The sequence below is a fragment of the Chanodichthys erythropterus genome, chromosome 14 (genome assembly GCF_024489055.1).
Source record: "Chanodichthys erythropterus isolate Z2021 chromosome 14, ASM2448905v1, whole genome shotgun sequence".
NCBI lineage: Eukaryota > Metazoa > Chordata > Actinopteri > Cypriniformes > Xenocyprididae > Chanodichthys > Chanodichthys erythropterus.
Genome location: NC_090234.1, coordinates 4,079,884 through 4,095,804, shown reverse-complemented (window position 1 = coordinate 4,095,804; position 15,921 = coordinate 4,079,884). Strand labels below are relative to the sequence as shown.

Here is a 15,921-nt window from a genome sequence, read left to right as displayed (position 1 = left end):
CTTTCATAATGTCGGGAACATGGGCTGGCATATGCAAATATTGGGGGCGTACATATTAATGATCCCGACTGTTACGTAACAGTCGGTATTATGTTGAGATTTGCCTGTTCTTCGGAGGTCTTTTAAACAAATGAGATTTACACAAGAAGGAGGAAACAATGGAGTTTGAGACTCACTGTATGTCATTTCCATGTACTGAACTCTTGTTATTTGACTATGCCAAGATAATTCTGATGATTCAATTTTTCATTCGAGGGCACCTTTAATACTGAAAATGTAAATAAATAATGTAATTTATTGGTATGATATTACCAAACCATCAATACACACAATAAAAGCAGTTTTTCCTTTTTTTTAAAAAGACAGGAAGAAAAAAAGAGTGCCAGCAATGGTAATAAAATAATGATAAAAATATGATTATAGGTCAAGGATCAATTATCACTGTCTTGTGGACTGAAATATATTTTCAAATATTTGTAGATAATTTCTTCACGTTTCTATGGTACACTGGAAAACAATGATAAGCATTTAATTGATATTAAAGGCTTTTATTGGCAAAAACATTCAATATATATAAAGAGTGAATATTTACAGTGTTGACTCTGGATGATTTACTGTTGGCTCGACACAGGACTCATGGTACTGTTGTCCAAAAGTCTTGACCTCACTGTGTGTCAAATGCATCACATGACCTGCTGCCAACATTGAGTACCTTTCCACTGGTGGAGACTCGATTCTGTAGCTGATGGTCCTGGTGCTGGGACGTCCTGAAGCCTTCTTCACTGAGGTTCAGTCTCTTTCCTGGAAGTTCTTCATGATCCGGATAAATGGTTCTTTCAGGTGCAGTAATCATTGCAGCAATTTCCTTGCATGTGAGGCTATTTTGATGGGAAGTGATGATGGCTACATGTCTTTCTTTGGAGGAACCATTGCTAACACAAGAACACAATGATTGAAAGCACTTCTTCACTCCTGTTATAGCAATCACTATTCTCTAATAATCCATTCAGAATGATAGAGTGATTTTAACTGAATACTGTTCATTCACGTGCTGACAACATAAGTGAAATTTTCTTTTTTTTGTGATATAGTTGATTTTTAAAGCTTTTTGCAATTACTTAAAATGTGTCTGATCTCTCCGAACAATAATCTAGAAACAATGTGAATCAACACAACTGAAGCAGAAAAAAAAAAAAAAAACATTTATCTGGAGCTAAATGTCACTGTCAATACTTTTATCACATTTATTATGTCTGTACTGTGATAAATGGCTAAAATGATATTTATGTTGATGTTTATCTACTTACAAACAGATGGCATTGTAAGGTTTTTTTTAATTACAGCAATATTTTGACACAGTCTCTCACACTTGGACATTATAGGGAGAAAACATTCATACTGTTAAACATGCTTCACTGATTCACCTTCATTATTATCTTTCTTGATCTGAATCAAATCTGAGGTAACTAGTGACTTGTTACTTGATCAGTCATTGGATACTTTTTTTTACTCTTACTCAAGCAATTATTAACATTTTTACTTTCACTTCTGGGTGAAAAAATATTTATTTAAATACTTTTTTACTTGAGTACAGTTTTCAGGTTTCTCTGCTCACATCTCCAAACACTGACAATCAGCAACATGATCAGACGTGTGTTTATCACTGGAACTTCAGGTTTTACAGCATTATACTTGATATTTTCAATGCATTTTGTTTAAATTTAACCTGAAAAAATGAGTATGAGGTCTCTGCAGAACAAAAGTGGGCGTTTCTGTATTTGTGGGTGTTTTCAAAACTGGTGGGTGTTTATATGTCATGCAGTGAAAACAAACCCATTCACCCGACCCCACCCCTAAACCCTACCCACACTCTGACGTGGGCAAATCAGGTAACGCTCTCAAAAATTACCTTTTGCCCATCAATCATTAATGTCCTGCAGAGACCTGTACTTGGAAAAAATCCTTTTATTGTACTTTGCCCTGTTTAAACATACCCACATGATCAGAATCTCCACCCTCTCACAACACTTACCAGGAAGAGACTGACTTGTTATTTCTCCTTTCTGTCATACTGACTTTATCTCGACAAAAGCATAAAATAATCGGCTATCAATGAAGAACAAAGAGAAAAACTTTCAAGAAGGATTTGAGAAGTTTGTTTCTGAACAGACAGCAGATCTTTGTGGTTATTCATTTTTGAAACCATCATTCAGAAAGTGAAAGTAAAGTTTAGACTGCAGGAGCTCAAAATGGCTTCACTAGCTGAAGATGATTATATTTGTCCCGTGTGTCATGAAATCTTCAGTGTTCCTGTTCTTCTGTCATGTAGTCACAGTTTCTGTAAAGAGTGTCTTCAACAGTTCTGGAAAATCAAGAAAATTCAGGAGTGTCCTGTCTGCAGGAGAAGATCATCAAAACTTGAACCTCCAGTTAATCTCGCATTAAAGAACTTGTGTGAGTCGTTCCTGAAGGAGAGAAATGAGAGGCGTTCATCAGGATCTGAGGAGATCTGCAGTTTACACAGTGAGAAACTCAAACTCTTCTGTCTGGAGGACAAACAGCCTGTGTGTTTAGTGTGCAGAGATTCAAAACAACACGACAATCATAAATTCAGACCCATCGGTGAAGTGGTTTCATCATATAAGGTAAGACGGATAAACACTTGTTTCAGCTTATGTATTACATATATGAACATATTACAGAAATCTCTGGTGTCTTATAGATTTTCACTTTAAATTCTAGGAGGATCTCAATACAGCACTGAAGTCCTTACAAGAGAAACTTAAACACAATGAAAACATTAAAGGAGAGTTTGAGAAAACAGTTCAACACATCAAGGTGAGGACTGATTCTTTTGACATATTCAAGAGTTTGTTTAGAAGAGCTGAACTGATTTGTGTGATATAATTACATGTTCCTTTATTGACTGGAACATTTTGACAATTTATTTAAATCCACTTAAAAGAAATAATCCACAGGGACATAAATAGTATAGGTGCAGTCAAATACATGTACAAGAAATCATGGACCAGTGGCATACAGCAGATCATCACAATATTAAGCATAACTCAGTTTTTATGGGTATAAGTAACAACGCCTCCGCCAAATATGGCGGCTGCCTATAATAGCAGACAGAGCACAGTACCTTGCTAACCGCTTAGCCCTTTTTTTGGGCATCCCAAGCTGTTGAAGCCCCTTGACTACCAGCCTGTGTGTATGTCCTAAGCTGCCAAATATAAAAACAAATAATCGGGCCCGATAACCTACCTCTGAAATGATGTTTAGAAGTGGTTGGTACTTAACTACTTTAGTTATAAAAGCTTCCTCCATACTGGAGTCAAAAGTGCAAGCAACCTCCAAAACAAACACTTCTCTAGACTCCTCATTAATCACAACAACATCAGGTGTATTAGCCAACAGATGTGAAAAGGTTTCAAAGTTACTATTACAACACTGAAACATGTATGGTTTTACACAAGAATGTTTATACATTTTTACTGAAGATGAGAAATGATTTGATATTTCTTTCGTTATAAGATCCACAATTCTGTCGATCTTATAACGAAAGAAATATCAAATCATTTCTCATCTTCAGTAAAAATGTATAAACATTCTTGTGTAAAACACACACACACACACACACAACTAACCCACATTTACTCACTCACTCTTCATGCTGCTCCAGAATCAGTTGGTCTTTGAGATGATTGAAGTGAATGTGATCTGATTTCAGTCTCAAGCTGAGCACACAGAGCGTCAGATTAAACAGCAGTTTGAGAAGCTTCATCAGTTTCTCAGAGATGAAGAAGAAGCTACAATCACTGCACTGAGGGAGGAAGGGGAGCAGAAGAAGCAGATGATGAAGGAGAAGCTGGAGGAGATGAACAGACACATCTCAGCTCTTTCACACACAATCAAAGACATGGAGGAGATGATGAAAGCCAGTGACGTCTGCTTTCTGAAGGTCTGATTTCAGATCATTGGTTGATCATTGGTTCATTGATTGAGTTATTGATGATAAATGGTGTGTTTGTTCTGCAGGAGTTTCCAGTCTCAAAGGAAAGGTGAGTGATCTGCTCCTGTCTCTGGTCTCTCTGGTTCTGATCCAAAGCCACTGCAGTTCTGACTCCTGAATGTTCTTCCAGAGTCCAGAGATCACGGCCGGATCCACAGATGGCTTCTGGAGCTTTGATTCATGTGCCACGTTACTTGGGCAACCTGCCGTTCAGAGTCTGGAAGAAGATGCAGGACATCGTCCAAAACAGTGAGTCTGACTGCAGAAGATCTGAGCTGGAAATGATGGAGGGGTGGAGAGTTAGAGGTGCTTCATGATAGATAGATAGATAGATAGAATGGCAGTCTAAATGAGTCTAATGGGATTCTGTTAGTTTAGATTTGTATTTTTGTCAGTTGGAGTTTGAACAGTTTTGTCTCATTTGAACTTTCTGTCAATGACAGTCTGTGGGATTTTTAGGAAAACCGTAAGTCTGATCAGATATAAAAGATAAAGTATCCCGAGTCAGTCTGAGGGTTTGAGTTTGGTGGTTGTTAGGAAGAGTTATAATTAAAAATTTTTATTTCAGAATCATAATAATTTCTCAAGCCAACATAATTAGTTAGTTGAAAACAACAGACAGTAAGAATAAATTATTTTAAACCAATAAAGACTGTAAGAGGCAATAAAAGAAGATGATCAGATGCTGCTGAAGATCAGACAGATGTAACCTTTGGCTAAAAGTATTGAAAGAAAAACCCGACTACGCCACCTAGGATATTTCTTCACCCTGGAAAATAAGATAAAACCCCAAAATAATTAAACTAAAAGAAATTACAATAATATGAAGGACCCTGCTGGTTTGGATGGGATTAAAGACAGAGACGTGACTTTACAAAATAGTACAAATTTATTTTTAAATCATTTACTCTAAAATGTTCTTAAAAAAAAAAAAAAAAAAAAAAAACCATTTACCAGTTATTTATCCACAATTAATAGATTAATAGAGACTATATTAAATCCATTTTAACAGAAGGGACAAACCACACAGCAAATCAGTGCATAATTCTTAAAGCAAGTGATAAACCAAAAACAAAAGACAAAACCAAAAAAAAAAAAAAAAGACAAATATATATCAAATATATCTCCCCCTTCTATTAAGCCTCAAAATAGCTCATCAGATAGTCACATGTGGATATATATGGTAACAGGCACTTGTACAAACAAAAATAAAAAGAAAGAGAAAAAAAAAAAAAAAAACAGCCAAAACGCAATAGGTATTTAACGATTAATATTTGAAAATCGTCCAAACTGCTTCACTGAACAAGAATACAAAGCATGTTATTTTAATATACTTGCACCAAAGACAAATGTCCAAGTGCTTACTCAAATATATCGTACAGTTGGGCAGAATAATCTTAAAAACACTCTGTAAATCTGCGGTTCACAACCGCAACATCCACACAGTCGTTCCACAAGACGGTGAACCAGCAATATGAAACAGGTTTATAAAACAGATCTGTGCTCGTCACTTCATACACACATCCCAGGAGAATGCGTCAGGAAAATATAAGCCGAAAGACCTTTTCTGCCCACACAACATGCACACAGGAGAAGAATCAAAGCGCCCCACTTGGATATGCTTTTTATAAATGTAGCGCCCTCTATTGTCCTAGGTGTATCAACCCTTTTAGAATTATTGGCGCTAGAAACCGGATTCTTTTACTTGTGTCTCTCGACGTGATCTCTTGATCTTTTATCCTTGATTTATACAACTGCTCTTTACTAAACGAAAGTTATCTCTCTATAAAGTATTTGTCACTAGGTACAACTATTTATCTATGCAAGTGATCACTCTATATTGCTGAAATAAACAATGGATTTATTAAAACAATAAAAATGAGTTAACAAAATTGACCCAACTGAATATGAATACAATCAGCTCAATCAACTTCTAAATAAATCAGTATTTTCAAATACAGTTCTTGATTGGCTTTCTTGTGCACATCAACTGACACTTAAGTAGGGCTGCACGATTAATCGCATGCTATTCTCACGCGCATTTCGTCAGTAAAGCCGGTTCCCTGATTACCGCTAAATCGCCATCACCTGCTTTCAAATGAAGCGGCATTTAATAGACAGAGCCGTAGATCACTGAAAAGCCACGCAATATCGCGTTCATATCGCAGATGAATCGCCTGCGATAATGAACGCGATATTGCGTGGCTTGTCCGTGAACTACGGCTCCGTCTATTAAAAGGCGCTCCGTTTAAAAACAGGTGATGGCGATTTAGCGGTAATCAGGGAACCGGCTTTACTGACGAAATGCGCGTGAGAATAGCATGCGATTAATCGTGCAGCCCTACACTTAAGGGTTAAAACTCCTGTCAAAATAAGGTTTTTCAATGAATCACGCTTTAGATTAACCTTCACTTCTTCTACACCAGAGGCACTAACTTGTGTTTCACTTAGTGTAACCCAATATACCAGTGTTATATATTCAAATACTTTGTACAAAAATAAAGAAATGTAAACAAACTTCAATCAGAAATACAAACTGTAATCCTGTAATATCCAATGACTCAAAGCAATCAATGTTAAACCATCAAATCGTTCAACAGGAAAAAAAAAACACTTATTGTGGGCCCACCACATGCGCGCGCACACACACAAACGAACAAACCCCCTTAGTTGCAGGCCTGAAACGTCGCTTGTGTGCGTTGAGGCCGAGTAAAATGCAAACTGGCCGCTTCGCTCGATGAGAGCACAAATAAAATAAACGAAATGTACCTGAGTGAGCTTGGCAAAAGTTAGCGATTTCCGTCACCCGTCAGATCCATCCATGTGAAGCTGTCGTCAGCCAGGAAAATGCGTGATGCTCCCGCGTTGCCAGAGGAACTCCTAACCACTCGGCGATTAGGAGCGCTATCTGGATTCCTCCTCAGCGACTGTCAGTCGATGCAATAAAAGTTCTTAGCAATCGTTTAGACCACCTTGGTGCTCATATATTCGCCAATATACGTGATGAACTTGATTAAAGTCTCTCACCGGGACCCTGAATAATTCAATTCACTGCAATGACGTTCAAGCATTAAACCAACAGATCTTCCGAATTAAGTTGATTTGACTTTAGTGTGTTGTCGTGTTGACTTCACAACAGAATACTGTGCGGCTTAACACTCAAATAATGCAGTTCAGATTATTTTTTAAACAAATAAATCGGCGCGCTCTCTGTTATCATGCCGACAACATCAACTACGCACTTCTTCTCCAACTCCCCTCTCTCTCCTACCCTCCTTGATTGACATGAGCACTGACCAATTACAGTTGCAATAACTGACGTGAGGCGGAATCAAGCTGTTTTTTCAACCAATGACGTTAAACTGAACATCTTACAGGCCTGGATATGTCTGAACATGTACACTTTCGTTTAATAATAAAACAAGCGCACAATTCTGCATTTCCCCATTTTCCCCAAAATAAAATAAATTAAAATAATAAATTTACATAACCTTGAATAAAGTAACCCGGGGTTACATAAAGCCACTAACACAGCTCAGGAATTGTGCGGCACAGGTGTGCTTAATGTAAACACACAGCTCCACGCCAGTGGGTGTGTCTTCCCATTTGAAATAGACAACCATTGAAATGGAAACAAATAATTAAAACCAAAATAAATATTAAAGACACTTAACCTGACACACACACTTACAGTTTTTCATCTACAGCATAAATCTCATCAGATCTCATTGATTTATTGTGATTTTAATTGATGGACACAAATGTCTGAATCACACATTTAATGTTTGCAGTTGGTGATAAAATGAGTGTGAAACTAATAACAGCACTGACAGTGATCAGAGGAAAGTGTGTTTGATCAACAGTGTCATAATTCATAATAATCTGTGTTGGTTCACTCTTGATCATTATATGAACATCAGAATAAAAGCATCTGTTGATTGTGTCTCATCAGCTCCTGTCATTCTGGACCCAAACACGGCTTATCCAGGTCTCATCCTGTCTGATGATCTGACCAGTGTGGGATTCAGCGGGAACGATCAATCTCTTCCTGATAATCCAGAGAGATTTGACTATTATCAATGTGTTCTGGGTTCAGAGGGATTTAACTCAGGAACACACTGCTGGGATGTGGAGGTTAAAGAGAGTTCAGAGTGGAGTCTTGGAGTAACTACAGCATCAAACCAGAGGAAGGGACGTGTTTTCTTTAACACTGATGTCTGGGGTGTGGGGCGCAGTCGGTTTAAACAGAAGCTTGATCGAGTGAGAGTGAATCTGGACTATGACAGAGGAACGGTGTCATTCTCTGATCCTGTAACTAACACACATCTACGCACATTCAAAACCACCTTCACTCACACACTCTTTCCATTCTTCAATTTTTCTGACTCTCTGAGGATCTTACCGGTCAATAGTCAGTAATTGTCACTCCTGTAGGTCTGGATCTTCTGCTTTCATCATGTTTCCAGTATTTAGTCCAGATCACATGAGTAAGAGTGCTGTTGATCTGAATATCAGTACAGTGGCTGTGATTGGTCACACTCTCATACTGACTTTAATACATCGTTCCTTGAAAAGTTCAGTAAACAATTACTTTAATTTTCCCTACAAGTGGGAAGACCAGAAGAACAAGCATCATGCAATTTCTTGCATGTTTTAATGGCGAAAGACAATCGGTGGAAATGTCCATGAAAACTGAACAAACATGAACAAACATGAACATGAACAAACATGAAAGAGTTTGTTCAGATTTATTCTATGTAGGGACTTTTTGACGTTTTGAAATGAAGTACAGCTTTTTTAAGCAGATTGTACGACACAAACGTTGTCTAAGCCAGAGAATGATGATCAAGACCCGTTTGGATCCACTTCTCCACAGAAAGTTTATTCAGGTGTGTTTGTGCACTGTACATCACGTGTGTGTGTGTGTGTGTGTGTGTGTGTGTGTGTGTGTGTGTGTGTGTGTGTGCAGAGGCGTAGCAATAGGGCAGGCAATTGCCTGGGGCCCCGCATTTTGAGGGGGCCCCCGAGGGCTGATCATTTAAACAATCAGAAATGTTAATGTCAATATTGCACGCAATGACATCTCTGCATCCCCCCTCTCGTTACGTTGTTTATGCTTTTGCCGCCACTTTCAAACTGGCGCAGCGCTTACTTACATTAAAATGCCTAATTCCATTTATTAAACATGAAGAGGACATATCCGTCTGGCAGGCATAAGCGAAAAAAGAAAGCAAGAAGACCAGGAAAAGAGGAAACTGGACAGCAGTAAGTGATTGGAGAATGATGATTGCCTAAACGATATTAATAACTAACAGATCTTTTACAAAATAGTTTCACAATATTGTTTTCTTTTCAAAGCAACTTTACAGAAAATGCACGTGTCTAAATTACAATTTAGCAATTATTTGTTATAAACAGCACACATCAGTGTTTCGTGAACAATTCTGCAGCTTTGAACGAATCGTGAGAGTCATTCATTCAATGATTCATTCATAAATACAACTAGTTGCTTTGTACTGAATGAATGAATGACTCGCTCATTAAGGCTACGTTCACACTGCAGGCTGAAACGACCCAATTCCGATTTTTTTGCCCCTATGCGACCTGTATCTGATCTTTTCATGACAGTCTGAACGACACAGATCCGATCTTTTCAAATGTGACCCAGGCCACTTGGGTATGTGGTCCTGAATCCGATACGTATCCGATCTTTTGAAATGCGACCTCCGTCTGAACGGCCAGGCCACATGTATCCGACCCGTACGTCATTGATACGCTACAAACGTCATAATTGTGCGTTGAAGTAGGCGGGAACGAGAAGTAAATTGTGCTGGCTCCGTTGGGAAAATAGGCTTGTTTGAGATGAGCAAATTCTGCGCAGAACCGATCACCGGTGATCACCGCAAGATGCATGCCGGTTAGAAATGTGTCCGAGGGTGGGCCGCCTTGCTTTGATGTCATGCCGACGTGTGTCAAAAACCTCTTGCGAGGGCGAGGCGGCCTCATCGGATTCTGCAGTCGAGCGCAGTTGCTCTCCACCGACTGCGCTGACCAAAAGCACGATGGGAAACGACTTGCTGACGACACAGCTTAAAGCTTATTGGTTTAAACAACCGTGATGTATTGATCTCTTTTAAAATGTTTGATTTGAAAACTCTAATATCATGTTTTTATGTGTAAAAATAATGTGTGAATATTCCTAAAGTCTCTGACAGTGCGATCTCTCTGTGAGTTATGTGATTGTTATCAGATTTATAAAAATATATAAAAACATGTCTGTAATATAGAAATGATTGATCCACACATCTTTCGAATGGAAATAAATAACAAGTACTTTGGGTGTATTGTTCATTATGATTATATTCATATAAAAAGCAACAGAACTTAAATTACATCCAGTTTATCAGCAAAAAAGCGCAAGTGTGAATCCCGCGATATCCGCCTTTGATCTCGTAGGTGTCTGATCCTCCTGATCCACTTCGAGAACGGAGAACCGTCTTGCCTGCACTTTTTTCACTCCTCCCCTCACTGCAGCCGCCTGCTCTCGGCTGAACTTCAGGCGAGGCTAGGCGCATCTCAAACAAGCCTAATAACTTTAATATTGCAAAAAGAGCTCCGCTGTTGACCATAGACATCATATAGGTAGACGCCCTATCGAACGCTACTGCCTATTGGCACGGACGAGCCGTGGAGCCGCCATCTTGGACCGGTCGCCAGCTCCACTCGGTGCAACTTGTTTGACAGGTGCAATGAGCTGTCAACGCATTTAATTAATCATATCTCACTGAATACCTAACTGATTTTGACGCGGTTTTTTTTGCTGAAAGGTCATTCATGTAGCTATGATACAGGACACATTGTTCAGTGTATTTTAATATTCATAGTAGGCTTAACAGTTATATAATATTCTGATGTAAGATATAGTGACCAGACGTCCAAAATCAAAATATGTGATGTAGGATATAAGGTAATTTATAAATCACACACTATAAATATGATAAAGAAGCAGAAACAGATAGTTGCAGTAAAATAAGATATCTCAGTAGCTAATACTAGCAGAAGTGGGAGGGGTAACTCGATTTGTGCTTTGCCGTCATATACATTGCTTCCTGATATCACGTGCACAAACACAAATAACAGTTATTATGTCCGGTCGAACAATGTATTAAATTCAGATTGGATTGTGTTGGTAATAGGCACTTAACGTTACCTAACGCTGAAAAGTAAATTTCGTGCATTGAGCACAAGTGCTTTCGAACTTCTTTCTGATCTGAATAGTAGGCTAAGTTATGTGGAAAACACTTGCGAGGTCCGACGGTTAAGATAAAGGGGCTTGAATAATTAATAATCAATATAACCTGACGATAAGATATTTGTTAAATGTTATCCACATTATATTTCATCTGCAACAGCATTGTGAACTTTTATAACGATGCGTTTGGTCATTAACTTTTAAATGCATCATTATGCAAAGATGAGGAGAGTTCTCTGCATGAAAGACCCATGACTGGCAGATCAACGTGCGACTATATTTCTCTCCGAAACGGTAGGAAAATAAATTTAATTCAATGTATAGGATTTCAACTGTGACAAGATGATTGACAGGGTAGTTTAAACAGTTATAGGTTGCGTAAATAAGCGACAGAACGTCCGTTAAATACGCAGTTATGACGAGGTAGTATGTCCCAAAGCTTGTCTACTCTTCTGCTACACACTCAAAAGTATGTACTTTTTCTTTACAAAAACAGTAAATGCTTTTAGGACGTAGTATAAGTAGGTGAATTGGGACGCAGCTTAGGAGTACGACCGGTCTAAGATGGCGGCCGCAAATCTCAGCGCCCAGCAGCCAATAGGGCGTCTACCTATATGATGTCTATGCTGTTGACTACACTGTTGTTGACATCCATGTTTAACGTTAGCTACTTCCGCAAAGTAAAACAACGAGTGACGTCGTTGACCGTTGCGTACTCTTCTGCGCATGCGGGTCACTTCTGGGTCATTTCTATGGAGTTTCTTTTGTGTCTTTTTTATTCAAAAAAACATATTGTGTTTGAGAGTAAAACTAATTATTTTGTAATTAAAAAATATATATATTGCAAAAAAAGTCGTCTTAAGGCTCAAAAATAAAGAAGTTGATAACAGAATTATTTGCAATGCGTGTAAATCTTTGAAAACCTTTATTTTTCCTTGTGCACTTCGAGAACTTTTCATCCCAAACCCACACATTTTGCTCTCTTTTCTGCTGTCTTTTTTGCGGGTCAAAATATTTTGCTTGCGAGGTGAATAGGTTTGCAAGCTGAAAAGTTTTGCAAGTTGAAAAGTTTTGCGAATTGAAAAGCTTTGTTTGCACGTGAAGCTGTAGCTCAGTGGGCGGTCTCTACCAACCAGGATGAAAGGCATTTTTCTATTGGTCACCCTCGATTGAAGTGACAATTTGGCCACGCCCACTACGGTTTCCAGCCTCTGCTGCTGCCACCGAGAAGATAAGAGAAGCGAGAATGGCGAGCAACAGGTCGTTTACTGGGTAAGATAACTAATATCATAAACGCAGTGACAAGTGAACTGAATGATTCTCTCTTCTTATGCTGCCGTTGACTAGATTTTATTAACGTTAGCCAACACTAGCAGCCAGAGCCACCATTAGTAACGTTTGCCGTGTGGTCGATGTCCAGTGTTGCTAGCTGAGCTGACATTCATAATCACATTTGGATTTTCTCAGCGTAAAGGTTGAGAGGCACTATTTTCGATGTTCGTAGAGTTGGGCCTAGGTTCTGGGGTAAAAATATCCGCTTGTTAACTCGTGACGTAAGGAACGCCGTTTCTGGGTCCAAGCCCCGGCTAGTTTGACTTGAGAATGCCATCTCCGCGGCCGTTTATGAGCGCTATTTATTCATAATAAACATTTATCATTTTAAAGTTACACGTTTAAAATACTTACAGTCTATACAACAGTCTCCATGGTCACAGCGTCACAGACATTAATATTTTAACGATTTATAAAAGATGAATCACTGTCTGGCCATCTGGGATTTTGGTATGGAGATAAAGGTTATGATTATCATTTTTTTTTGTAGTATTACACCACATTATGTCAACCTTTACGCTGAGAAAATCCAAATGTGATTATGAATGTCAGCTCAGCTAGCAACACTGGACATCGACCACACGGCAAACGTTACTAATGGTGGCTCTGGCTGCTAGTGTTGGCTAACGTTAATAAAATCTAGTCAACGGCAGCATAAGAAGAGAGAATCATTCAGTTCACTTGTCACTGCGTTTATGATATTAGTTATCTTACCCAGTAAACGACCTGTTGCTCGCCATTCTCGCTTCTCTTATCTTCTCGGTGGCAGCAGCAGAGGCTGGAAACCGTAGTGGGCGTGGCCAAATTGTCACTTCAATCGAGGGTGACCAATAGAAAAATGCCTTTCATCCTGGTTGGTAGAGACCGCCCACTGAGCTACAGCTTCACGTGCAAACAAAACTTTTCAATTCGCAAAACTTTTCAACTTGCAAAACTTTTCAGCTTGCAAACCTATTCACCTCGCAAGCAAAATATTTTGACCCGCAAAAAAGACAGCAGAAAAGAGAGCAAAATGTGTGGGTTTGGGATGAAAAGTTCTCGAAGTGCACAAGGAAAAATAAAGGTTTTCAAAGATTTACACGCACTGCAAATAATTCTGTTATCAACTTCTTTATTTTTGAGCCTTAAGAAGACTTTTTTTGCAATATATATATTTTTTAATTACAAAATAATTAGTTTTACTCTCAAACACAATATGTTTGTTTGAGTAAAAAAGACACAAAAGAAACTCCATACATTTCACGTTCACACAGATCACAAAAGGTCGCATTTAATTGAAAATGTGAACGGCCTTGCAAAAAAATCGAATTTTTTCAAAAAATCGGAATTGAGCATTAAGCCCTGCAGTGTGAACGTAGCCTAAGACTGTGATTTACCACTAGAGATGAGCCGGATACTCGGCTAAAACGAGTATCCGGTACGGATAAAGCACTTCTGCCGAGTACGAGTATTATACGAGTAATACGAGTCAATATCTGTGCTCGGACTGAATGAAAATCATCATTGGGTAGCTGATTGTGTCAGCGTTCTGTGATAGGCTAGTCACAGCGCCCCTCTTCTACACACATACAGATGTATTTTGTTGCTGTGTCTCGCTCTGCTCACTCAGTCACACACAGAACAGCTCTCTGTCTCTCTCTCTCAGTCACTCGGGTTCGCGGGTCTTTTCCGTTAACGTTTAGGGTTTCTTCAGCTTTTTACTTTGGGTTGTAACGTTAATACGTACTTACTAACCAGTAGAGTTCTGGTAAACGTGGGTTCGTTCAGACGTGGTGCTTGCTTGGTAGAATGCGACTCGCATTTCGTCTCTGCCTGCCGGAGATTTTTTTTCTTTTTTAAACCTTCAGCTGTCTCTAACCAGTAACCAGACCATAGGCGCCGATCCCGTGTAAAAACACGTCGAGCACCCACGGAAAAATACGAGATATTCTCCATTGATTTTAACCAATAGAAAATCAATTGTAGCTTTCAGACACGATCTTCACCCTTTTAATAGTTTATTTAAGGCCGTTTCTATGGCGATATCTTAATGGCAAACGTCGAGAGCGCATCCAAGTGATTCGCGCGAGCACAAATGTCTCTGCTCTCGATCAGATACATGCGCGCTCTCCAACTCAAACTTTCCTTGCACCAGATATAAGCGAGAGCATGACTCGCGACAACGCTCGTTAAAAGAATGTGCTTTGGGGTCGAAATTGTCATATTGCTGCACGGATATAATGCAAATAAAACATCAAGCTGACGTTGATTTGAGTTAAATAAGAAGAGAACTAGCTAGTTATTAATTAACTTCTTTAAACTTTATGAAGAAAAACGATATGATGGTAGATTCGAATGGGGATGTGGGGCACTGGGCACCCACCGGCAGAAACATAAATCGGCGCCTATGAACCAGACACTGAGTGTCTGAGACGTTTTTGCTGTATTTCATAAAAACATAAAGGTAGTAAGCTAGTGTTATAAATATTACAAATTAATTATTAAGCTACACACACACTCACACACACACACCTGGTGTGGAAATAAAATAATAAAAAAGAACCCCCCCCCAAAAAAAAAAAAAAAATCACACTGATCATAAAAAAATTAAAAGTTAAAAAAGAAAGTTATGTTGTTCATTACATTTTACTTCATAATTGCACTGCATTGTTTTGTTTTCATTGTTGCAAAACTTGTTCTGTAATATAGTTCGTTTGCTATCGTGATCAAAACCATTGATCTGAAGCTCAATCCTGATGCTGTCCTGTAAATATTTTTCTAATCAGCAATAAATCTAACAATTTCTGATCAACCCATATCAATTGCATGCTTAAAATAACATACCGGTTAAAGCCCCGCCCATTTCAAAACAAGCCCGCCTACTTCCTGGTTAGGCCCCACCCACTCCGAGTACAGATACAGATAATTCATATGGTTAACAGATACAGATACAGATAATGCTGTACTCGCTCATCCCTATTTACCGCCACCTACTGATGGTTTTAATTTATTATTTAAAAGTATCACTTTTAAAGTATTTTCAAGTATCATTTACATCAAGTATCAAAGTTTTTTTCTATTGATTTTTTTAAACATCTATTTTATAAAGTTATACATAAAGTAAAAAAAAATGCACTGGAAAATCAGTTTAGGGTGCAAAGCCTCTTACGCATCAATATAAATAAATATCAACTAGTTGACATTATTAAATTAGTAGTTTATCCAGCTCGCATTAATATAAATAAATATCAATACATTTATTTAGTTGACATTATTTAATTAAGATTTGTTGACGAATTTTGTAAATTAAAAAATAAGCACTTTATTATTGTAAACAATAAAT

The 15,921-nt window shown here is 38.4% G+C and overlaps 1 protein-coding gene across 1 annotated transcript; it reads left to right on the top strand.

The window, feature by feature from the left end:
* The first annotated feature begins 1,999 nt into the window (after positions 1-1,999).
* Positions 2,000-12,042, top strand: LOC137036096 (nuclear factor 7, ovary-like). Its single transcript, XM_067410066.1, has 6 exons — positions 2,000-2,645; positions 2,743-2,838; positions 3,734-3,964; positions 4,042-4,064; positions 4,146-4,264; positions 7,968-12,042. Exons 1-6 carry the CDS (start codon positions 2,250-2,252, stop codon positions 8,432-8,434), a joined length of 1,332 nt encoding a protein of 443 aa, XP_067266167.1. The 5' UTR covers positions 2,000-2,249; the 3' UTR covers positions 8,435-12,042.
* The last annotated feature ends 3,879 nt before the right edge of the window (positions 12,043-15,921 follow it).

Coding starts and splice junctions, on each gene's coding strand:
- LOC137036096 (XM_067410066.1), top strand. CDS start 2,250: ATGGCTTCACTAGCTGAAGATGATTATATTTGTCCCGTGTGTCATGAA. Junction 2,839..3,733: donor AAACAGTTCAACACATCAAG/GTGAGGACTGAT, acceptor ATCTGATTTCAG/TCTCAAGCTGAGCACACAGA. Junction 4,065..4,145: donor TTTCCAGTCTCAAAGGAAAG/GTGAGTGATCTG, acceptor ATGTTCTTCCAG/AGTCCAGAGATCACGGCCGG.